The 24,819-nt window shown below is 43.6% G+C and overlaps 1 protein-coding gene across 1 annotated transcript in view; it reads right to left on the reverse strand.

Annotated features, from left to right (window-relative positions):
- Window positions 1–24,819, reverse strand: part of LOC109913894 (complement factor B-like) — a 72,896-nt gene that overhangs the window by 6,406 nt on the left and 41,671 nt on the right. Inside the window, exons 11-15 of the mRNA XM_048612746.1 lie at window positions 15,938–16,068; window positions 13,031–13,133; window positions 9,830–9,974; window positions 4,799–4,884; window positions 1,928–2,058 (exon numbers count right to left, since the gene is read on the reverse strand). Of these exons, the coding sequence (XP_048468703.1) occupies window positions 1,928–2,058; window positions 4,799–4,884; window positions 9,830–9,974; window positions 13,031–13,133; window positions 15,938–16,068 (596 nt within the window). The remainder of the gene's footprint in view (window positions 1–1,927; window positions 2,059–4,798; window positions 4,885–9,829; window positions 9,975–13,030; window positions 13,134–15,937; window positions 16,069–24,819) is intronic.

Consider the following 24,819-nt stretch of genomic DNA (forward strand, 5'->3'; position numbering starts at 1 on the left):
TGTGTGTACATGCCTGCGTGTACGTGTCTGTGTGCGCGTCTGTGTGTGCTTTTGTGTGTGTGTCTGTGTGCGTGTGCGTCTGCATGTGCGTCTGTGTGTGCATCTCTGTGTGCACGTCTATGTGTGCTTGTGCCTGTGTCTGTGTGCGCGTGTGTGTCTGTGTGCATGCATCTATGTGTGTATGTGTGTGTGTGTGCGCGTCTGTGTGAGTCTGTGTGTGCATGCATGCATGTGTGTGTGTGCGTGTCTGTGTGTGTGTGTGTGTGTGTGTGTGTGTGTGTGTGTTTTGTCACGTGTAATGGAACAACCTGATTAAGATTTTTACTTTCTACTTTTTGACTGTAGCCTGTTAGATTGGCATGGCAGGGCTTCCTTTCAGTTACAGGCCATGTCCAGAGGATGGAGACGAAGGGTATGGAAAGGCCTGAGCCGTGTCAGTAGGGCTGGGAGATTGATGGGAAAGGTTGCTGCTGGAGAAAGGGTGGGATGGAAGACAAAACAGGGACAGATAATTGGAAGTTTCAAGGATTTTGGGAGCTAACAGGAATTTGAAATGGGACCTCAGCAGGGTCATGGGGAGAGACTGAAGCATGGGAATCCCAGCCAACCAGGGTGGGTTAAGGTGGTGTTTAATTCTCAGGCATATGTACTGCGATAATCAACTCATGTCCTGAGCGCAGTTCAGCTTCTGAGCCCCTATCCTGCCTGTTAGTATCACAAACGTTAGGCAGCTTAATGATTTGACTGGGCTGATATAATGGGAAAGTAGGTAGGATTGGTGTGTGGAAGGAGCTGCAAGACAGAGCAGTTAATAAACGCTATACAGAAAGAAAGGAGCCTTGGTTTCAGTCTCTCCAATTGGCTCCAGGGTGGATAAACACTACGCTGTTAAAACTAGAAGAAGGGAGTTCACGTTGAAGGCATGTTGGGCCTTTAGATTTTTAAGTGCCAGCCAGCAAAAATCCACTTGTTTTTATCTGTTAAAATGCCGAGTCTGATGCACATCTGGTCCAGTGAGTGGGTTGAATCAACAATGACCATACAACTGACTGGTGTAGCTGCCCATTGAACAGTCCAATTGTAGCCAACAGGAGAGGCCTGACCACCTCCGTGCTGTCAGCTAGGCCGGGAGCGGATCTGAGGAGCTTTTGAGCTTGTACAAACCTACCAGTGAGGAGAACGTTAAGGCCATTTGGCCCCTCCACCATTCAATAAGAAAATGGCCGATCTGATTGTGGCCCCTATTTCCTCATTCTCTACTACCCCGGTAACGTTTGATCTCTTGTTAGAGAAGAATTTATCCACCGACCCTTTATAAATATTCAATGACCCCACCTGTAGCGCTGTCTCGGGAAGACAGTTCCAAAGATTAAGGATGCTGTGAGGGAGAAAACTCACTTCCATCTTAAGTGGAAGATCGTTTATTTTTGAACTGTGTCCACCAGTCCTGGTCTCTCTCAAAACATCCTGTTAGCATCCACCCAGTCAGCTCATCCCAAGACCATACACATTTTGATAAGGCAACAGCTCCAGCCTGCCTAATGGGTGGCACAGTAGCTCGGTGGTTAGCACTGCCTGTCTCACAGCACTATAGACCCAGGTTCAATTCCAGCGTCAGGCTCTGTCTGAGTGGAGTTTGCACATTCTTCCCCGTGTCTGTGTGGGTTTCCTCCCACAGTCCAAAGACATGCATTGGCCATGGGGAAATTACCCATCATGTGCAGGCTAGGTGGGTTAGCTGTGGGAAATGCAGGGTTAGGGTTAAGGGGGGGCTCTTTGGAGGGTTGCTGGGCTAAATGACCTGCTTCCATACTGTAGGGATTCTATGAACTTTTCACCATAAGGTAACATGCAACTCATCAACTGTCTGAACAAACAGGAATCATGAAGGTAAAGAGATACAGCAGAAACCAGAGAAACCACGTACCTGAATGTTCACTTGTGCATGGTTTAAGTCAAAAGATGATATATGTCCATGTTTTTTATAGTATCCCCATCCAGTGATGAAACCTGACATTATTTTTTGATTTCTTCCACCATGACTTGTCAATAGCCCATCTGGGACAAAATGTTAATAGATAATTCAGCAGCAAATATTCAACTGAATACACGTCCCTACTTTAACATACTTAGATATTGGCTGTTGTGCAGTCAGGAATCTGGCATTATTAGCTGGTATAAACAGGAGAGGGTTCAGAAAAGATCTACCAGGTTGTTGCTGGGAACGGAGGGTTTGAGATAGAAAAATAGACTGGATAGGCTGGGATTTTTTCTCTAGAGCATAGGGGTGACTTTATTGAGGTTAATTAAATCATAAAGGGCACAGGTAAGGTGAATGACAAGGGTCTTTTAGCTAGGGTGGGGGAGTTCAAAACCAGGAGACATTTTTAAGGTGAGAGGTGGAAGATTTAGAAAATGACATGACGGGCAACTTTTTTACACAGAGAGTGGTTCGTGTGTGGAATGAACTTCCTGAGGAAGTGGTGGTTGTGGGTACAATGGCAATATTTAAAAGACATTTGGATAAATAAATGAATAGGAAAGATTTGAAGGTATATGGGATATAGTTGGGAACTAGTTAAGTTTGAGAACATGGTCGGTGTGGGCCGGTTGAACGGAAGGGTGTGCTTCCATGCTGTGGTGGTGATGTAAGGGTCTTCCTCCACAAACTGCTTTGTTAGTCTGATTGCCTGACATTCAGTCTCTGGAGCAAGAATGCCAGTATGGATCGGTGCAAGTCCATAGTCTGAATACATGTTTTGTTCGTTCACTCGTGGGACATGGCCATCACCATCTGGGCCAGCATTTATTTAGTTTCCTTTGAGAAGGTGGTGGGTTCATATGAGGATAATCAATCAAGGGAAAAATGCAAAGGGAAATATTGTCTGATACAGTCAGAGTGACCCTACATCTCTCCAGTTAAATGTTGGGGAGTCCAAGCCATCATTTTTGATCCTTCTCACTGATCCTATGCCTTTCCCCTGAGCACTTCCACAGGGGTGCACTGAACTGTTGGCCAAATCTGTGTTCTATTTGTCTGCTAACTGAGTTTCCAAATCCTACATCCTCTCAATCTATATTAAATGTTGAACCACCTGCTCCCACTTTCATAATGTTGACCACTTCAAGTAGCCCCACCTCAGTCCATCAGTCACTAAAACATTTACATTTGCCACCTTCATACGTAGTTCTTCCATTGTTCTTTATCGTTGGCTTCCAACTTCTGTTCCCTTGTTAACGTTACTTCATTCCTATGTCTGCAGTGCAGATCCTAACCGGAACCAATCTACTCTCCAATAACTCTTGGTGCTCTGTCCCTTAATGTTACGATTGTAACATTCTCCTCTTCATGTTTGAAACCTTCATCGCTTTTCCCCCTCTGTATCTGTAACCTCCACCAGTTCTACAATCCTTCTAGACTTCTCTGTTCCTCCAATTCTGCCCAGTTGTACATCATTTCTCACTTCTTTCACCCATTGTACTTTCTGCTGACTAGGCTCTGTGCTCTGTCGTTTCCCACCTCCTCTTTTAAGACTTCTCTTTAAACACACACTTTTTGACCAAGCTGTCTTGATATTCTCATTGTTTGGTTCAATGTCCACCCACTTCTGAATTGATCCTGGTAAGGTGCCACTTTAAAAGGGTGTTGCTGTCTAGCCAAGGACACAGTTGTTAAAACTGGTTTAGCACCAAAGGGAGAGAATTCACCCTTAAAATTTCAGACATTCACTTGTGGAAAAATGGAATTTAACCCACCAGCAATGACAGAATAGTGTGCTTGATTTATTCTCATGTTAGGTGAACTGTTTTGAAATTGAATCTCTGTGATGATTCTGTTGGGTCAAATATTAGATGTATTTCCAGTCAATGTTGGCTATGTCTAACTAGAGGACCCCATCTTCTCAAAGAATGGATAACCATCTGTGAGATCTTTTTTCACATCAGTTCTCTGCTCAAAGGCAGATTCAACCCACTGCTCCATGATCTCAGTCCTGTTTGTACAGCAGGGAGGCACGTCCTGATTCCACTCTCGTTGAACCCTATGTTTTTGGCATCAATTTGATCCACAAGAGGCCATCCAGCCAACTGGCCCTACAAGGAGTGGCAACATACATTTTTACCTGCATTTTGTGGTCAGGAGCGATGGATAGCCGTGGTAGAGGTTCCAGCTTTCATTCCATCACAGAGCTGAGCATGAATCTCTCTCTCTCTCTGACTGCCTGCCATTGATGTGTGCTGGAAGGATTTGCAAGTTGTTACACAACTACGCTATAAGCAAATCTTCCTCAGCCATCAGAACCTGGAGTAGGGCTTGAACCTGAAGCTTCTGGTTCAGAGACAGGCACACTATCCATTGTGATGTGAGAGCTTGTAAGATTATAAATATACATAAACGTTTTGAGGAAGTTCTAAGGAAGGATCACTCAAGCCGAAACATTAACTCTGATTTCTCTTCAGGCCTGCTGAGCTTTTCCACCAATCTCTGTTTTTGTTTCTGATTTACAGTATCTGCAATTCTTTCGGTTTTTACATAAACGTTTTCTTTCTCTGTGCATGAGATTATAATAGTCAGTTCGCCCAGCACTGTGATATCTATACTACCCTAAATGTTAAACAGCAAATGCAAATTACTGATTGTGAGAAAGGCTAAGACCAGCAGAGAGACAAATGAAGATGAACCTGAGAGAATGAAGCAAATTTCCAAACAAGATATCAGAATATGACAGCTGATCTGGTGCAAGTTATGGATCTGTCGGAGATTCTTTGTTTAAAACAAATCTTGGCAAATTTGTATTACCTTCGTAATGACAGGCTTCATCCCAGCTACCAGCTGCTGACGAAAGGAGCTGTGCACTTTTCTTCGTGCAAGGTAGACAGACTGGTCTGCAAGAAATAAACCGAGGGATTGGTTCAGCTTGGTTAGAATGGTGCTTCTCACCAACCTCTTTTACCCACTTCCCCCTGGGTGGGGTAAAAGATTGCATGAGCCACCCACCAATCCTACCCTTTCAGCATCAATAAGTATTTTGCTGCTCTTTCACTTTCGAGTTGTAATAAATTTATATTCTCTCTCAGACAGAAGGAAGTGTGGAGGCGAATTTAAATTATGACTACTGTTCCCCTGTTAAGCTTCAGAAGGCGAGGTATTGCTTGATTTACTCCCTTCCTGAGGTAGGTCAAAGGATGCTCTTCAAACCTTAGTTTTAGGATTTCATTTCTTTTAAAATCATCCTCCTGCAAGTCCTGGAAGATTTATTAACAAGAGAAAACACAGCGTGGAGCTGGAGGAACACAGCAGGCCAGGCAGCATCAGAGGAGCAGGAAAGCTGACGTTTCAGGTCGGGACCCTTCTTCAGAGCTCCACACTTTGTTTTCTCTGACTCCAGCATCTGCAGTTCTTGCTATCTCAGATTTATTAACAATACATTCAAAATATAGAGGATGGCTTTGCTACTCCATGCACATGTAGAAGTGGTCAGGAAATTTGGGAAATGGGACAGGTAAGGATATGGGATACGATACGTTCAGTCACTTGGATCAGCACAAGGATTGTCTTGAGGAGTCTGATGGACCACAGCGATCTGTATAGACATCAGTCAGATATTGGAATTTTCCCTTGCCCAACCAAGACAGCTTTAGAAGCAGGATGGCATGGAAAATTGCAATGCTGCCAGTCAGTGTGACTCTCTGATATGTTCCCCACCTCCAGAAGATTTATCTAGTGATGGACTCTGTGGGAATCACTGCCGCCCTGTAATGATGGTTTTCCATTAAGCCCCATCAAGGGGAAATTGTCATCTATTTTGGGATGCAGCTCTAATCTTGACAGTGGGGCATGGGCTTCCCCACTAGATGTGTCAGGCCTCCACCCCCACCCCCACCATGATGGACTCCACACCCATCTCACGCCTGTGTTAAGCCCAGGTGCGTCACTGCAAGGGGTGGGGCAGGCAAATGGGGGTAAAGGTCACCACATCAGCCATGAGCTCATTGAAGGGCAGAGCAGACTCAATGGGCCAAATGGCCTACCCTGATCCTACATTTTCTGATCTGTGCTAGCATCCTGTGGAAGGGCCACTCTTGCCCTGGTAGAGGGTGGAAGGCATCCTCACAGTGGGAGGTTGTAGCCTGGTTTGTTTTGAGGTTGTCCAGGAGCTGGCTGGCAGTACATTCTGTGCCAGCACTGCTGCCTCGCCATCAAGTGCCTGACTTGTGGAGATGGACATCTCCAGTCACCGCATGCATTTATTTATCCACTTGGACCACAGTGGTGACTGCTGGGCCTCCCCGTAGTGCCCACCCCCACCCTAGTCCCAGTGTGGGCCACCGGTCTCCATTGGTGTGGACTACAACTCCCTGTGCTCCCCTCCCGCACGAACCCACCTACTATCTCTAATTGACCGGCAAATGTGGAGGTGACCTCCCCATTGATTACAACCCTGTCAGTGCAGCACTGAGCCACCAAAGGTTTAAAGCCAGAATGGTACAGATGTTTGAAAACTGGCAAAGGACCAAACTCCAGCTGTGGGGAAGGTCAAAGGCTGGCAGCAATGGCAGCTTTAACAGGGCAAGGTGGGGTATCTGGATCTTAGGCCATGAGATCAGCAATGCCAAGGGCAAGTACCAGGCAAGTGAAGATGGCGCCGAGGCTGGTGGAGGGTGAGTAGGAGAACTCATCGGGAGATTCACTCATTGACCTTGCCCATCTGCATGAGGTCATGAGACTTTATTCTTGCGGTACTTCTGTAAGCCCATTGGTCCACTGTGAGGTAGAAGGGAAGGCCATTTTTTTAGGTCCTTTTCTGGTACAAAAGGTGAAGTCACGGTATCATGGGTGAGCTGGGCAAGATGGATACAGAACTGGCTTAGTCATAGGAGACAGAGGGTAGCTGGGGAAGGACCCTTTTCAGAATGGAGGGCCATGACTAGTAATGCTCCATAGGGATCAGTGCTGGGACCTCTGCTGTTCATAATCTACATAAATGACTTGGAGGAAAATGTAGCTGATCTAATTAGTAAGTTTGTGGATGATATAAAGATTGGCGGAGTTGTGGATAGTGAAGAAGATTATCAGAGGATACGGCAGGATATAGATCAGTTGGAGGCATGGGCAGAAAAATGGCAGGTGGAGTTTAATCCGGACAAATGTGAGGTGATGCATTTTGGAAGGTCAAGTGCAGGTGGAAATTATATAGTCAATGGCAGAACCCTTAGGCATATTCATACTCAGAGGGATCTGGGTGTGCAGGTCCACAGATTACTGAAGGTGGCAGCACAGGTAGATAAGGTAGGAAGAAAAGCCTATGGCATGTTTGCCTTCAGTTGACTGGGACAACACATCCATAATCGCACAAGCCAAACAGAGACATGCCAGGGAATTCCTGGAGGCCTGGTATTCCAACCAGAATTCCGTCAACAAACACATTGAACTGTACCCTGTGTACAAACCACTGAAAAACACAACCGGAAGTAATACGAACCACCCCAGCAAACTGTGGCATATAAATAACAAGCGGGACAGAACACCAACGCTTCACTGAAGGCGCACTGACGATGTTACGTAGCAGGGTGACAAAACATTTGCATCAAACCCACTGGCTCAGCGGGCACGTCTACAACCTTACCAGGATGTTGCCTGGTATGGGAGATTATAGCTGTGAATGAAGGTTGGATAGCCTGGGTTTGTTTTCACTGGAACCAGAAAGTCGAGGGGTGACCTATTAGAAGTTTATAAGATTATGAATGGCATGGATAGAGTGGAAAGTATGAGGCTTTTTTCCCAGGGGGGAGGGGTCAATTACTAGGGGACACAGGTTCAAGGTGCGAGGGGGGAAGTTTAGGAGATGTGTGAGGCAAGTTCTTCACACAAAGGGTGGTGAGTGCCTGGTAGTGAGTGCTGGCAGAGGAGGTGGTAGAAACAGATAATAGCGGCATTCAAGAAGCACCTGGACGAATACATGAATAAGAAGGGAAAAGAGGGAAATGGATCCTATAAGTGAAGACAGTTTTAGTATGGAAGGGCAAAATGTGTGGGCACAGGCTTGGAGGGCCGAACGGCCTGATTCTGTGCGTATTTTTTTCTTTGTTCTTGTTCTTTGTTCTTTCCTGAAAACATGTCGATGATGTGGACACACAGCAGCTCGTGTATCAGGGGATCAGGACCCTCAAATCCCAGGCCTATGAGGAGTATTTTACATTCTTTCCCAACCCCCAGCCACTGCCAGGTGTGTTTTCAGTGGAGGATGGGGTGCGGAGGAAACAAGGAGTGACAAGACCAGTAGCTTCCATCTACCCTTGACTCATTCCCCTTCACTGGAGGGCAGTGGGCACCAAAATTAGCAGAACGTCTAATATATTAAAATAAAGAACTCACAGGCAATGTTAACAAGTTAAATGACCAGGATTTCATGCTACCCAAATCATTAAACATAGAAAATTGGAGCAGGAGTAGGCCATTCGACCCTTTGAGATGTTCTGCCATTTAATAGGGTTGAGGCTAATCATCCAACTCAGTCCCCTGTGCCCGCTTTCGCCCATCCACTTAGATTCCACTAGGGATGGGCAAGAAATGCTGGCCAGCCAGCGACGCCCACATCCCACAAATGAATAGAAAAAAAAACAAATTCTTTTAGCCCTATATCTAAATCCTTTGGGAAAACATTTACTACTTTGGCCACAGCCGCTTTCTGTGCAAGAGATATTCATAGCTCACCACTCTCTGGGTGAAGACATTTCTCTTCATCTCAGAATGGCTATTGCGGGCCGATGGGTGGGAGTGAGGAGCCATTGTGCGAATAACAATTTTGTAAAGGTCTGTAAGGGAGTGGGACACAACATCCAGAAGGGTCCCTTTGCATATCGGGGACACCACACCTAACGTAGATCCACACCCCCTACTCCCTTGGCTTTGTTCCTCCTTACCTGTCCGCCAAAATCTGCCCCCTCCACCTCCCTCACCCATGCCCCCTGAATATCACTTGCCTCCTGTGTTGTCTCCCTGAGCCTACTGCAATACCAGCAGTGCCCTCTGCTGAGTCCTGGCGCTGCTGAGCCCTCCTGAGGATGAAAGAACCATTCCCAAATTGGTTAAACCACCCACAGTTTCTGGATTAACATAATCCATGCCTGCCTGGTGTGGTATTTGTGCGGAAAAGGAAGCTGCCATCAGCCCTGTTTCCACAACTGGGTATAAGGGATCACTTGGTTTGCAGCGGTAAAGGAGCGACTACTGATAAGTCTGAACAAGAAGAGGCTCTTATCTTAACAATTGGAGAAGGTAGGTCTGATCCTAAGATGTTCTGCTTTCTCCCACCCAAGCTAACATGGCATTATCAGATTACGTGGAATTTAAAGCAATCCCTAGTTGAACGAGCCAAAGAACTGAGTGGAACTGAGGAGTAGAACCATTCTCAGCCAGTGTGAGGTGATGCTGATGGAGAAAGAGGTCAAGAATGTGGAATGGTTCCTGCTGGCTGCTGAACAATTCTTGCAAAACTTGACACCACCCCACGAAATTCAGCTCTTAGTGTTTCACCACAGCCCCCTCTACTGGTGCTACTTGGTACCACTCATCGCCCAAACTGTCGAATGTCCTGAATAACAAATTATTCAAAGAGCATACCAATGGCAATTGTTTGGAATACTCCACCAGGTCATCATTTACACAGAGGGCTGAAGGGTCATCTTCCCCACTGTAAACTTTATGACCAAACACCTCACATGCATTGTCAAGATATTTCTCTTTTAATCAGTTAGTCTACCTTCACTCTTCCATTTACAGTCCTCATTAAATCAAGGTCGTTGTGTTACTCGAAATGAGTGACAGTACCTCACGTGAGAATCAAACAGCACGGGATCTTTAGTCTTCAAAAGGGCAATGTCATTGTTCATCTCTGAAGGGCTGCTAAAGTTTTCATGGATAATCACTTCTTCCACTTGAAATTCCCGCAAAGTTTTCTTTCTGTTGACTGAGCCTGGAAGGAAGTATTCAGTAGTTAGATTGCCATCTCTCAGACTGGATCACAGTTTACATAAGAAACCCAATGTTAGTCCCATTGAGATTTTCTGTGATATACGAACAACTCAAAGTGTTGCATTTTGAATAATGGTGCAAAAATTGGCAAAAGAGAATAAGAAACTTCCAGTAATCATGGGCAGATCAAGGCTCCAGTTTCCATCTCCATTCTCACTCAATATGTCATGCGGGCTGTTTCCAGATTAACATAGCCTATGCCTGCCTGGTGTGGAATGTGTACAGAGAAGGGAGCTGCCATTAGTCCTGTTTCCCTGACTGGCTATAAGGACGATTTGGTTTGCAGTGGTAAAGGGCCAACCACTGATGAGCCTTAACAACAAGAGGCTCTTAACAATTGGAGAAGGTAGGTCTGCACTTTCGCAGGTCCTAAAATGTTCTGCTTTATCCCACCCAAGCCATTGTTGTGGGATGGAAGAGAAGGAGTGAGGTAGAAATGCAATAGATGGGGGGATAGCACATTAGGTCAATGGTTACCACTGCTGCCTAATAGTGCCAGAGATCAAGGTTTGATTCCAGCCTCAGGCAACTGACTGTGTTGAGTTTGCATATTTGTCCCGTGTCTGCGTGGGTTTCCTCCTGGTGATCCAGTTTCCTCCTACGATCCAAAGATGTGCGGGTTGGGTGGATTGGCCATGGGAGTTCCAAAGACGGGGTGGGTCTGGGTGGGATGTCCTTTGGAGGCTCGGTGTGGACTCAATGGGCCAAAAGGCCTGCTTTCACACTGTAGGCATCCTGTGATTCTAAGCCAATATGGTACCATTATGTTCGGTGGAATTTAATTCAATCCCTAGTTGAATGAGCTGTGGAACTGAGGAGCAGGACCACTCTGAGCCAACGGGAGGCAGTATCAATGGAGAGGGTGGTCAAGAGTACACATATAGCAATGTTGTAGCACTGTCACCATCCTTTATTACCCTCCTCCACCTGGCTAAGCTCATCCTCACTTTGAACAACTCCACCGGCTTTTATCAGGTCATAGGCATGGCCATGGTTATCCACGTGGGCCCCAGTAATGCCTGTGTCTCTGTGGGGTATGTGGAATATTCCTTTTTCCGGTCCTACTCTAAACCTCACCCTCAACTCTTTCACTGGTATGTCGATTACATCAACGGTGCTACTTCCCTCTCTCATCTGGAATTGGAAAAGTTTATCAATTTTGCTCCCAATTTCCACCCTGCTCTCACCTTCACCTGGACTTAAAACACCCTCTTGCTTCATTCCCTTTGATCTTTCCTTATAACTGATTTAAATACAAGCACTCCAACCTTTCCCTGGGTACTCCCCTGGACATCTGTGGGTTGTGTAGAGGGGAGAGAAAACTCGGTGCTCTTTGTAAAAGAGCACATGGTGGATTCATGTGCATTTCTGGATGCTTTAAACCTCATTTTTGTGTCTATTAGAAGCATAGAAAGTAAGAACAGGAGTAAGCCATTCAGCCCTCTGAGTCTGCTCCACAATTCAATTTGATCATGGCAGTCATCCAACTCAGTGCCCCATTCCTGCTTTCTCTCCGTATCCTTTGATCCATTTAGCCCTTAGGGCTATATCTAACTCATTCTTGAAAACATTCAATGTTTTGACCTCAACCACTTTCTGTGACAGAGAATTCCACAGGTTCACCGCTCTCTGGATGAAGACATTTCTCTTTGTCTCAGTCCTAAATGGTGTACCCTGTATCCTTAGACTGTGACCTTTGGTCCTGGACTCCCAGAAACATAGAAAGGTGATACCCTAGTGGTATTGTCACTGCACTATTAATCCAGAGACCCAGATAATGCCTTAGGAACCTGTGTTCAAATCCCACCATAGCAAATGGTGAAATTTGAATTTAATAATGATTGCTGGAGGAAAATTGCATCTGGTTCACTAAGGTCCTTTAGGGAAGGAAATTGCTATCCTTACCTGGTCTGACCTACATGTGACTCCAGACTGTTGACTCTTAACTAGTCTAGGGTTGGGCAATAAAGCCAGTGATGCCTACATCCTATGAATAAATGTAAAAAACTCCTTCCTGTGTTTACTCTGTCTGGTCCTGTCAAAACTTTATAGATTTCTATGAAATATACACTCATTCTTCTAAACTTCAGTAAATATAATCCTAACTAATCCAGTCTCCTTTACAGATCAGGTTCAAGAACAGCTTCTTCCCTGCTGTTATTAGACATCTGAATAGACCTCTCAAATTTCAAAACTAATGTTAATGTCTACTTTTTGTGCGCCTTCTTTGCAGCTGTAACTTTGTATTCCTCGCTCTGTTCTATTACTCTATGATCTTTGTATGCAATGATCTGCCTGTACTGCACGCAAAACAAAACTTTTCATTGTTCCAAGGTGCGCAACAATAATAAATCAAATCAAATCAAAAAAACCTCACATCGCAGGAATCAGTCTGGTAAACCTTTGTTGTATTCCCTCCATAATGAGAACAACCTTCTCAGATAAGGAAACTAAAACAATGGTCTCACCAACACCCTGTAAAATTGCACTGAAAACAAAAAAAAGTTGGAGATCACAGTGGGTCAGGCAGTATCCATGGAGAGAAAGCAAGCTAACATTTCAAATCTAGACATCCCTGCTCCTGTACTCCACTCCTCTCGCTATGAAGGCAAACATAGCATTTGCCTTCTTCACCACCTGATGCACCTACAATGCTTACATTCAGTGTCTGGTGTACAAAGACACCCAGGTCTCATTGCACCGCCCCCTTTCCCAGTCTATCACCATTCAACTCATAATCCACCTGCCTGTTTTTGCTCCCAAAGTGGAAAACCTCACATTTATCCAAAACGATCTTCCGGAATACGCCACCCCTGACGACGCAGCACTCCTCCAGTCCTGCAATGAATTGTCAGCTAGAATATGTGCTAAAATCCTGGAGTTGGGCTAATCTATTCATTAAGAGGTGAGACTTCTGCCAAATAAGTCGGATTGACAAATTAACTCGCCCCTTGGAGGATCGGAAAATACGTTTTAAAGAAAGGATCTGAACCTTACCAGCCTGTATAGTCAAGTCATTTGTCATTCCCTGACTGTCATTAAAACAATGAGCAGCGGAGAGAATCCAGTGTTTCGAGATGATTGACCCTCCACAAAATTTCTATTTAAAGAAACCACAGAATACAAAAGTAATTAGCAGAACAAGTCGAAAATAAATTTTAGGCCCATTGCCCAGTAGGAACGAAGAGAGTGCCACATAGATAGAAGTTTCATCTTTGGAAAGCAAACTGAGGCTCCAGCTAAATGTTTGGAATGAATGTTGAGCATACTAATACTATTTAGAAGGATAGCAATTTTTTTCCCCAAGTAAGGGCAATTAACATTGTTGTTGTTGTTTGTGGGATCTTACTATGCTTTGAAACAGAGCATGAAATTCATTGTAACTCAGATGGTCCCTAAGAAAGACAGGTGGAAACACCAGGAGTGAATGAATGATAAAACACGAGATATGATTGAGAGAAGGAGACAGAATAAAACCACAAAGTGTATGAGGACACTGAAAAGCATATTAAGAAGGCATTAGAGAGGTCAAGAAAAAATGGTATGAAGAGATGGTATGGTTTGACGATACGAAGGTGGGTCGCGTTGTGGACAGTGCAGAGGGCTGTTCTCAGTTACAAAGGGTCATTGATAGGATGCAGAGCTGGGCTGAGAAGTGGCAAATGGAGTTTAACCCTGAAAAGTGTGAGGTGATTCATTTTGGAAGGACAAATTTGAAAGCAGAATACAGGGTTAACGGAAAGATTCTTGGCAGTGTGGAGGAGCAGAGGGATCTTGGGGTTCATGTCCACAGTTCCCTGAAAGGTACCACCCAGGTGGATAGAGTTGTTAAGAAGGCGTATGGTGTGTTAGCTTTCATTAATAGAGGGATTGAGTTCAAGAGCCGTGAAGTTATGCTCCAGCTATACAAAACCCTGGTTCGGCCACATCTGGAGTATTGTGTCCAGTTCTGGTCGCCTCATTACAGGAAAGATGTGGAAGCATTGGAAAAGGTGCAGAGGAGATTTACCAGGATGTTGCCTGGAATGGAGGGAAGGTCTTACGAGGAAAGGTTGAGAGAGCTAGGGCTTTTCTCTTTAGAACATCGAAGGATGAGAGGTGGCTTGATTGAGGTGTTCAAAATGATCAGAGGTATAGATAGAGTGGACAGCCAGAGACTTTTTCCTAGGGTGGAGGTAGCTTTTATGAGGGGACATAGTTTTAAAGTGAAAGGAGGTAGATACAGGGGAGACGTCAGAGGTAGGTTCTTTACTCAGAGAGTGGTTGGGGCATGGAATACGTTGCCAGAGAGGGTAGTGGAGTCAGCCTCATTAGGGGCATTTAAGCGGCTATTAGATAGGCATATGGATGATAGTATAAGATGGGGTGGAGGTTAGATAGACCTTAGGATTAGGGTAAAAGTTCAGCACAACATCGTGGGCCGAAGGGCCTGTACTGTGTTCTATGTAGAACTGCAAGGAAAGAGAAGAAATGAGAAAAAGAAGCACAACCTCAATAGATCCCATGGGAAGGTTAAAGCACTGGCAGAAGAAAACCAATAACTACAAATATTAGGCTGTGTAAGGAGCAGGGAAAGAGAATTGCTCTTCAAACAGGAAAGTGTAGACAATGAGTGAAGTGCATTACAGAGCTGGATGCCAATGATGGCAGAAGTGAATTAACACCGTCAGAAGGAAAAGAAAAGGGGCAGAGATAAATGAGACATGATTCAATGCTTCAATTAACAAGTTGAAAGCAAAGACATCACCTGGAATCAGTGACAGAGTGAAAGACATGATGGCTCAGTGATTAGCACTGCTACCTCACAGCACTGGGGACCCAGGTTCAATTCCAGCTTCTAGACACTTATGGCCAATTTAGCATGGCTAATCCACCGAACCTACACATCCTTTGGGCTGTGGGAGGAAACCCATCCCTGGCACTGTGAGAAAAGCAGTGCTAAACACTGAACCACCATGCTGCCCTTTTAGAATACTGTGTACCATTCTGGTCTCCCTGCTATAGGAAAGACGTCAAACTTGAAAGGGCACGTAAAAAATGTTCAAGAATGTTACCAGGACTGAAGGGTTTGAGTTATAATGATAGGCTACGACCTTTTTCCCTGAAGTGTCAGAGACTGAACGGTGACCTTATAGAGGTTATAAAATCATGAGGCGAATAAACAAGGTGAATAACCGAGGTCTTTTTCCAAGGGTAGGGGAGTCAAAACCTAGAGGGCATAGGCTTAAGGTGAGAGGAGAAAGATTTAAAAGGGAACTGAGGGGCATCTTTTTCATACAGAGGATGGTGACTGTATACCAGAGGAAGTGGTAGAGGTGGGTACAATTACAAAATTTAAAAGACTTTTGGACAGGTACATGAATAGGAAAGGTTTAGAGGGATATGGGCCAGGTGCAGGCAAATGGGATTGGTTTAGTTTGGGAAACTTGGTCAGCATAGACGAGTTGGATCGAAGTTTCCATGCTGTGTGACTCTAAGTTTGGTTAGTAGCTTGTTTCAAGTCTTTGTCTTCTGCTGCTGTTTTCTTCAGATGTTCCTGAAAGGATAAAGTCCAATCCAAACACATCCCCAGGTGTATAGGAGATAACAAGGCGTAGAGCTGGAGGAGCACAGCAGGCCAAGCAGCATCAGAGGAGCAGGAAGGCTGACGTTTCGGGCCCAAACCCTTCTTCAGAAAGGTTTCTTTTCTGCTCCTCTGATGCTGCTTGGCCTGCTGTGTTCATCCAGCTCTACACCTTGTTATCTCAGATTCTCCAGCATCGGCAGTTCCTACTATCCCAGGTGTATAGGGTTGGGATCAAAACTCTGAAGAACTCTGAAGAAAGCCGGATGGATGCTGTTATGTCAAGTGAATATATTTAACAATACTCTGTTATTTGGGAGCCTTAAAAGATGTTCACTTACTTTGTTCTTTAAATTAATGAGGACCTGCCATGGCCACTCATATTCTTTTGATTTGATACCACCAAATATTCTTGAAACAGGTCTTTGTACAATGTTCCCTTGGATGCCACAATCTGAGAGCTGTGTGTCATCTACAACAAATAAAAGCAAGTTCTAATGAAGTTTAAGTGCAGTGCCCTTATGTTATGAAGGAACAGCAGAATGTAAATTAAGCAACAAATTGAAGTTGGAATCTAAATGATCTGAATTGGTCCAGTTTAAATTAACTTTATAAGTACACTGTGGCATGCAGTAGAAGCCTACAGAGGAACCCATTGGGAGCTCTTATGGGAAGATATAGAGTGAAGATTTTGATGCAGCTATCTGCAATTGTCATCTACTGATGGCCCCATATGGGACTTTACTGAGGGGGTCAACATTCCCAGGAGAACAAAAGGTAAGAGGAAAATCAGCTTGCTGAATTTCTGGCTAAAATGCAACTAAGTACAGATAGAGGGGGTTAAAAACTATAATCGCTGCTGATCTGTGTGAATGATTATATGAAGGAAAGCAAAGAATGCAAAGTAGGATGAGCAGTGGTTTGTATTCTGTAGCTCGGAATTCATTTATTTGTGAAAACAGGCCAAGATGTTGTAGAGATTCTCCTGGGTGTTTGTATGGAGCCTGTGGCTGGTCTGTAAAAAGGATACACATCGTCTGCCTTTTGTTAAGGATGAATGTATATCTGACTATGCGTGAATAGATGTTGGTTATCTGTATGAGAGGCAACTAATTCATCAAGCTGCGTTTTGCTGAAAAAATAATGTGGGACACAATTTTCTATTGTTGGCACAGAGTGTGCAGGCAGGCAGATTGGTGTCAAGTGTTAGAAGCCTCTAGTCCTAAAAAACATTGGTTGAAGGAGCCTCTTCAGGGGATCCGTGAAGGTAGGGGGTTCGCATTTACTTCCCATGAGATGGGGGTGGCTAGGGCTGTCAGAGCAGGTGGAGGCATGAGCAGGTGGGTGTCCACTGCCCCTCACCATCTTTGTCTCCAATTACCCCAAGAATGGGCAAATGGAGATGCACTCGCGAACCAGGCAAGTCGCCCTGGTTTTCCAACTGGTGCTGGGAAGGCAGGTAAGTGGAGAGTTGATGAGTTGAGATCTTTAAGTAAGTGACCATCAATGGACCACTTAAAAGCCTTAATGACTGGTGAGGCCAGAAAGACCCAATGGACCTTCTTGCCCAACATTTACTTGTCAGGAGGCGAGGGCCAATTATTTCCCCTTCTTGCCACTTCTCCTCCTCCTCCTCCTCTTCCTCCACACACAATCTAACTTGGAATCTTCTCACAGATACTGGGGAAATATCCTGGACATCCTGCACTAACAGCACTGTTGGTGTTTCTACACCTCATTGACTGCTGCGGTTCAAGAAGGTAGCTCACCACCGCTTTGTCCTAGGGCACTTATGGATGGAGAATAAATGTTGACCCAGTCAGTAAAGCCCACATCCCATGAAGGATTCTATATAAAAAACCTGTTGGGTTTATATTAAATCCACATTCAAATATGTATGAAGTGCAGAATTAAAGGTCTGAGTTGCCTTTTGAAGACATGATAATTACAATATTAATCAACATCTCTAACTCAGAAAAGGAATATTTTAAATTTATCATTTTCATTCTTTTAGGTCATAAATTGTTGTTTGAGACAAATGGGCCGGATTTTCTAAGGAGTGGTGATCAAAGTCCTGTTGTCTTGCAGTAAGAAATCATTCCTGGCAGGAGTTTCCAATCACAGCTCCTTCGGAAACACAGAGTTTATCTTTAAACTGTCAGAACTCTCAAGTGCAGGAGATTCAGGAGAAGTTAAACCCATTCCCTTTTCACAGCAGTAGTTACCCTATTCTGTGGTTTAAATGTCTAACAACACAAGCAGCCACTTTGACAGCTCCTGTGAAGGGTAAGTAAGTAAGATAAGTGTGCGGGTAAGGTTACCAGATTGGGTAGGGTACAGGTATAGAGGATACCAGCTATGTAGGTACTGAGTGGGTCAGGTGCCAGGCAGGTAAGGTACCTGATGTGTAAGGTGCCAGGATGCCAGGTGGGTAGGGTGCCATGTGGATAGGGTGGCAGGACACCAGGTGGGTGGGTGCCAGGGCACCACTTGGTAGGGTACCAGGTAGGTAGGTTGCCAGGTGTGTAGGGTGCCAGGTATCTATGGTGCCAATACACCAGGTGGGTAGGGTGGCATGTGTTTAGTGTGCCAGAACACCTAAAAAAAAGATGAGTAGAGTGGCAGGTGGGTAGGGTGCTGAGTGTGCATGGTGCCTCTACACCAGGTGGGTATGGTCTATCTACCTCTTTTTAAATAATTTTAGTGATCGTCCCTCCACAAGTACCTGGGGTAGAGAGTTCCTGACATTCATTACCCTCAGGTGTGCATGGTGCCAGATGGGTAGGGCATCAAGGCACAAGGTAGGAAAGTGCCAGGTGGGTGGTGGAGTGTTTAGGGAAGGTCAGGGTGGGTCAGAGGTCTAAGGTTCATGGCAAGATGGGGCGTTGTGACCAGCAGAAAGGGCTTGTTGGCTCTGATGTTGGGGGTCTGATCAGGTCCAAAGGCAGAAGGGGTGTCAAAGTGAACAGCAGAATGTGGGGAAGTCAGGTTAAAGGAGGGTGAGGTGGGGGTCATTTCTCAAGGTGGGGGACAGTATCAGGTCCAGTATCAGGTTCGGTGAGTGTATGTCAGACCACGGGGCGGGGCAGGGAGGTGTTGGATCAGGGTCTAGGGCTTTAAGAAGTTTGCAGGAGGTGTCGTCTGGGGATTGTGTGGTTAGATGGAGATCAGTTTAAAAGTCATCCAAGAATTAAACTAACTTTTTAATTGCTTAACTTTTCCTAAGTAACTATTTACTCAAATGCAGTGGGACCCTCTGAATTCTCTGATTTAAATGGATACATTTGGATCATTCCAGGTATAGGGAATAGCCCAGTGGAATCTATTCCCCAGGCAAATCCTTAGGGTGTCCATGCACATTTCCCATCTATGCTGCAGAAATCAGTATCTAGTCATTGGAAAATCCAGGCTAATACATGAAAATGTCTTCAGATACCTTAAGATGTAAAGGAGTAAACATCTAATTGTTTTATGTATAAGTAACTAACAAGGAGGAGATTGGATTAAGTGCAACCAAAAGTTTGGATATCTGATGGGAAAATTAAACAATTAAAGGTTAGGCTATCTGATACTATGCTCTGCAATGTTCAATACATCTTATGTCCAATGTTTCAACATTATCAGTTTCCCGTCAATCTTATTGATCGGCATGTTTGCTGATAAATCACTGAGCATTGAGTACTCATTTTGCAGGTCATCGAAAACAATCTAAAGGATTGGGTTTGAAACACCTTTCAAAGCGTCGCTGCTTGAACAGTGCTCCACCTAGTGACCACCCACACATCCTTTATATACATACTGTTAGATTCATATTTTATAGATTTGGAAGACCCCTAAATGAATATTTAAAGAAAGATCAAGGACACACTCCAATGTCTTGTAATCGCAGTCAAAGATGGTTGAACATAAGAAATAGAAGGAGGCCAGTCAGCCCCTAAAGACTGTCCTGCCATTCTAAAAGATCACAGCTGATCTGCCCCAGGCCTCAACTCTTCTTCTGTGCCAGTTCCTCATCTCATCGCCCTCAACTCCCTGATATTTCAAAAATCTATCTACCTCATTTTTAAATAATTTTAGTGATCGTGCCTCCACAAGTAGTGGGTAGTGAGTTCCTGAGATTCATTACCTTCGAAGAGAAGACATTCCTTTGTATCTAAGCTTTAAATTAATGCCTCTTCATTATGTAAGTGTGTCCTGAGATTCGTGATTTGAGTGGAAACATTACTCAATATCTACCCTGAAAAGCCCCCTCAAAATCTCATATGTTTCCACAAGATCACCCCTCATTCTTCTAAAATCTCATGAATAAAGGCTTAATCTGTTTGGCTGTTCTTAACAAATCAACCTCTTCATTTCAGGAACCAGCCGAATGAATCCAGAGGCCAGGCAGCGTCAGAGGAGCAGGAAAGATGACATTTCGGGTTGGAACCATTCTTCAGAAAAAGGATCTTTCTGAGGAAGGGTCCCAACCCGAAACGTTAACATTCCTGCTCCTCTGATGCTGCCTGACCTGCTGTGTTCCTCCAGCTCCACACTGTGTTGTCTCTGACTCCAGCATCAGCAGTTCTTACTATCTCTGAGCCTAATGAATCTGGTTTGAACTGTCTTCAATGCCAGTATATTCTCTTTCTTAAATACTGTGACCAATACTGTACACAGTACTTGAGGTGCAGTCTCACCAATGGCCCATAAAGGTGTAACAAGAGTTCCCTGTTTTAAAACTTCAACCTCCTTGCAATAAAGGCCTAAATTCCATTTGCTTTACTAACTGCTTGCTACACCTGCATACTAACATTTTGTATTTCATGCATAAGAAAAGCCAGATTCCTCTGCACTACTTTTTTTGGAATCTCTTGGCTGCCTTTTGATCCTTCCCACAAATATACACGGCCTCACACTTTCCTACGTTATACTCCAGCTGCCAAATTTTTTTCTGCTCACTCAGTCTGTATCCTCTTCAGATTCCTTATGTTCTCATTGCAACACGTTCTTCCACCTATGTTTGTATTATCAGCAGAGTTAGATAGGACACGCTCTGCCCCCTCCACCAAGTCATTAACACAGATAGTAAATACTCGAGGCCCCAGAAATAATCTATGTGGCACTCCACTAGTTCTGATTTTCCAATCTGAAAAAGACTCATTAATCCCAACTTCTTGTCTTCTGTGGCCGATCCTCAATCCACACTAATAAATCATCACCAATGCAGTGAGCTCCCACCTTGTGAAACTACCTTTAATGTGACAACGTAATTGAATATCTTCTGAAAACCCAAATATACTATATTCATCAGCTCCCCTTTATCAACGCTGCTTGCTATATTCTGAAAGAACTCCAACAATTTTGTCAAACAAGACATCTCTTTCACAAAACCATGTTGACTTTGTTTGATTATGTCAAACTTTTCTAAATGTCTTGCTATTTCTTTCTTAATAATGAACTCTAGCACTTTCCCAATGACAGAAGTTAGGCCAACTGGCTTATAGCTTTGTCCTTTCTATCTTCCACCTGCTTCTTGAACACTCTTGGAATTCACTGAGTTCTGAAATATTTCAACCTTCACTATCGCTGCAGCCACTTCATTTAAAATCCTTGGATACAGGTCAACAGGTCCTGGCAACATGTCTGCCTTCAGCCTCATTAATTTGTCAAATGCTTTGTCACTTTGTGACAGGGTGTTTCACAAGATGGTTCCTCCCATTAGCACCTTGCTTATCTGATATTTCGGGGCTGGTTATGGTGTCCTTCACAGTGAAGACTGATAAAAAATATTGGTTTAACTTATCCACTATTCCCCTTGCTTTCCAATATTAATTCCCCCGTTGCATCCTCTGAGAGTTCTACATATACTTCAGCTTAAACACATAAGAAGCTTTTATGGTTTGTTTTTACATTTCTTGCCAATTTACTTCCATAATCAATTTTCTCCCTATTTATTAGCTTTTGTCACCTATTGGTTCTAAAAATGTCCCAACCCTCTGGCCTATGCTAGATTTTACCACTTTGTATGTTTTAGCTTTTGATTGGATAGTCTCCTTCACTGTTTAATATTGAGTGTGTGATTGATAATTAAATATTTAATATCACTTATTATAAATTTAGGTGCTTGGTTTTTGTGGTTTTGAGTTAATAGTATGTGGGTTTACTGTGTCTGAAGTTAATAATTCATTTGTAAGAATTTCTTTCCCAACATTTTTAAGGTCTGGCTTTAGCATTCATAGGTTTTTCAGTTCATTCATAGGGTTTTAAGCCAGAACAAGGCAAACAAGCTCCAGCTTTTAAAGCTCCAAGAGAGGTTTTTTTTAAGCTTAAGGGAAACACCCATATCTTAGAGAAAGTTTTTTTTTCAATTTTACTTTGAGTTCTGACCAGTCCCGTTAAACCTTTGGAAGAAGATACTTTTACAAACCAGTGTTCCTGTGAAGGGTAGGATGTAGTAAATCTTGATTACCTTAACATAAAGAGTTACTGATAGTCCCAGACCAGAAGTGTTGGGATAAAACCCTGAAAAGATTACTTAAAGCTGAGCATCTTTAATAGCTCCAGGAAGAAATTATCTGCACTTTCAGGCTGAAAGTTAAAGTCATGAGTAACTGAGACCTATTGAGGTATTGGAGACACCGCACTAGTGTGACTACTACACGCGGTTTGGGTACTGTACCAGGACTGTGTTTTGGGTACTATACAAATGCTATCGTTTTGTTTTTCAATTGTTAAAAGTGCATTTTAGGATTGGTAGGATTACATTTCTACTGTGTGTTTAACAACCTCGGAATTTGTGCTTAAGTAAGTAGTTTGAGTCACTCTGGTTTATCTTCATTTATTGCGTTCATAAACTTCTGTTTTATTTTTAAAGTAGCATTGTGTTCTTATGCTTCAGCAAGAGACTACTTTGTTGAAACCAAAACAAAATGTGTTCTATCAAGTCTGGTTTCAGTCAGTTATTTCCATTTGTGCCAGCAACTCATCTACCTTGTTATAAATGCTGTGTGCATTCAGCAAACAACCTTAAGTTTCGAATGTTCACCACTATTAATCACTCTGATTCTAATTTCTACTGCACTCTTCTGCATATATTTTCTTTCCCTTCCTGTCACAATTTGATTATTCTTCACCTCTTCACACTGGGACACAGGTCCCAGCATCATTCAAATGAAGCCAGTTCCATGGAACATTTCACTATTTACCCAGTACTGGCGCCAGGGCCCCATAAACCAGATTCTCCCACATCAATCACTTTACCTCTTTAATCTCATTTACCCTAAGCAGATATGCACATGGCTCGGATAGTAATCCGGAGATAATTAACTCTGTGGTTCTAACGTTTCATTTAGCTCTGAGCTATTTGTAATCAGTCAGTAGAACTTCCTAGTCCTGTTTCTGTCATTGGTACTCATGTGGACCATGGCAACTAGATCTATCTTCCCACACCAGGTCCTTCTCCAACCTAGAAGAGATGCCCAGAACCTTGACACCAGCTAGGCAACACAGCATTTAGGGCTCTCTGTGTATGCTGCAGAGGACAGAATCTGTTCTCCTAATTATGCTTTCCCCTATTCCTAGAACATTTCTCTTTTCTACCCCAATCCATCTAGATCATGGTGCTGTGGTCCCTGCAGTCTGTCCCCTTATCCACACTGGGAACAAAAACCTCAAGAATGGACAAGAATGCTAGTGAAGGCTCTTCCAAAGCTAAATTCTAGATCACCTTACCTCCCTTATTCACAATCACACCCTCTTGGCCATGGACCAAATTTAATGTCATTAATAGCAACTCAGACTCCAGCTCAACAACTCTGAGCTGAAGTTCCCCAAAAAGCCAACAGTCACTACAGATGTGGTCACCATGGTTCACAGCATCCATTAGTTCCCACATACTACAGGTGCAACACATCACCTGCCCATCCATCTGTATTCTGTTTAATTCATTCATTTGAATGTTAAATATTTTTAAAGTGAACTTCTTAACTGTACTGTACAACTGTAAGAATGTCTCCTTACTTAAACAACTTGGCCAATCAAAAGAAACACTGACAAAATACTCACCAATCATCTACCTGTTTTCATGTAACATCATACTTCAGCTGTGACAGATAGATATAGGTTGAAGAGTGTCCCTGCTGATTTTTATCTTCTGCCCCTGTTGCCTTTCTCACACAAGTTTTGAACCCAGACTGCTGATTTTGACCATCAACAGCAGTCAGAAGAATCCACCCAAGCTGCTATCACCAGGAGACCTGATAAATAATCTGGTTACATTTTTAAATCTGCTTGACGTTGAACTCAAAAGGACCATCTAGTTGAGCCTGGAGCCGATCAAGTAACAAACCTTCGATTGCCATGTATCATTTCACTTTATTGGTATTAAATTGATTAATCTATACTGCCAGATGTGTATGTGTGTGTTAGCATGTGTGTTTGTGTGTGTGTTAGTGTGTTATTGTGTGTTTGTGTGTGTGTTAGTGTGTTATTGTGTGTCTGAGTATGTTTGTGTGTGCATTAATGTGTGTTAGTGTGTTTGCATGTGTGTATTTGTGTGTTTGTGTGTAAACTTTGAATGTGTGCATGTGGAAGTCAGTATCTCTGTTATTTTTCCTAGATCAGTTTAAGTACAATAGGTATTATGCTCTTTCTTTTTAAAAGCATGTGGAAACTGGACTGTTGGTGTATTTTATTGTCACAGCAAGTAGATACTCAAACACTCCCTGAATGGGCCAGGACATCCTTTAAGAAAGCCCGATGTAACTAAATGAGGAAACAGAGGAAGGGAAACCCATTGGAGCTCTCCACACCTGATTATAATAATATTATAAACATGTGGGTCTTGTAGTTTGTCCAGAGGTACAACATTGCACTGGAGTAAAGAGCTCATGGTCAAACCTATTACAGTGCCAAAAGATTAGCCTACAAAACTCAACTCAGATAAAGCATTCCAAGAATTAACCAGATAACAAGGTGTAGAGCTGGATGAACACAGCATGCTAGACAGCATCAGAGGAGCAAGATAGCTGAAAATTTTCTGAAGAAGGGTCCGAACCCAAAACATCTGCTTTCTTGCTCCTCTGATGCTGCTTGGCCTGCTGTGTTCCTCCAGCTCTACACCTTATTATCTCAGACTCCAGCATCGGCAGTTCCTACTATCCCCAAGAATTAACCATCTTGGTTAACAATTACATTAATGATTCATCAACAAATACTCCAGATCACATTTAATTAACGCCCA

This window comes from Rhincodon typus, chromosome 26 (genome assembly GCF_021869965.1).
Source record: "Rhincodon typus isolate 14 chromosome 26, sRhiTyp1.1, whole genome shotgun sequence".
Taxonomy (NCBI): Eukaryota; Metazoa; Chordata; class Chondrichthyes; order Orectolobiformes; family Rhincodontidae; genus Rhincodon; species Rhincodon typus.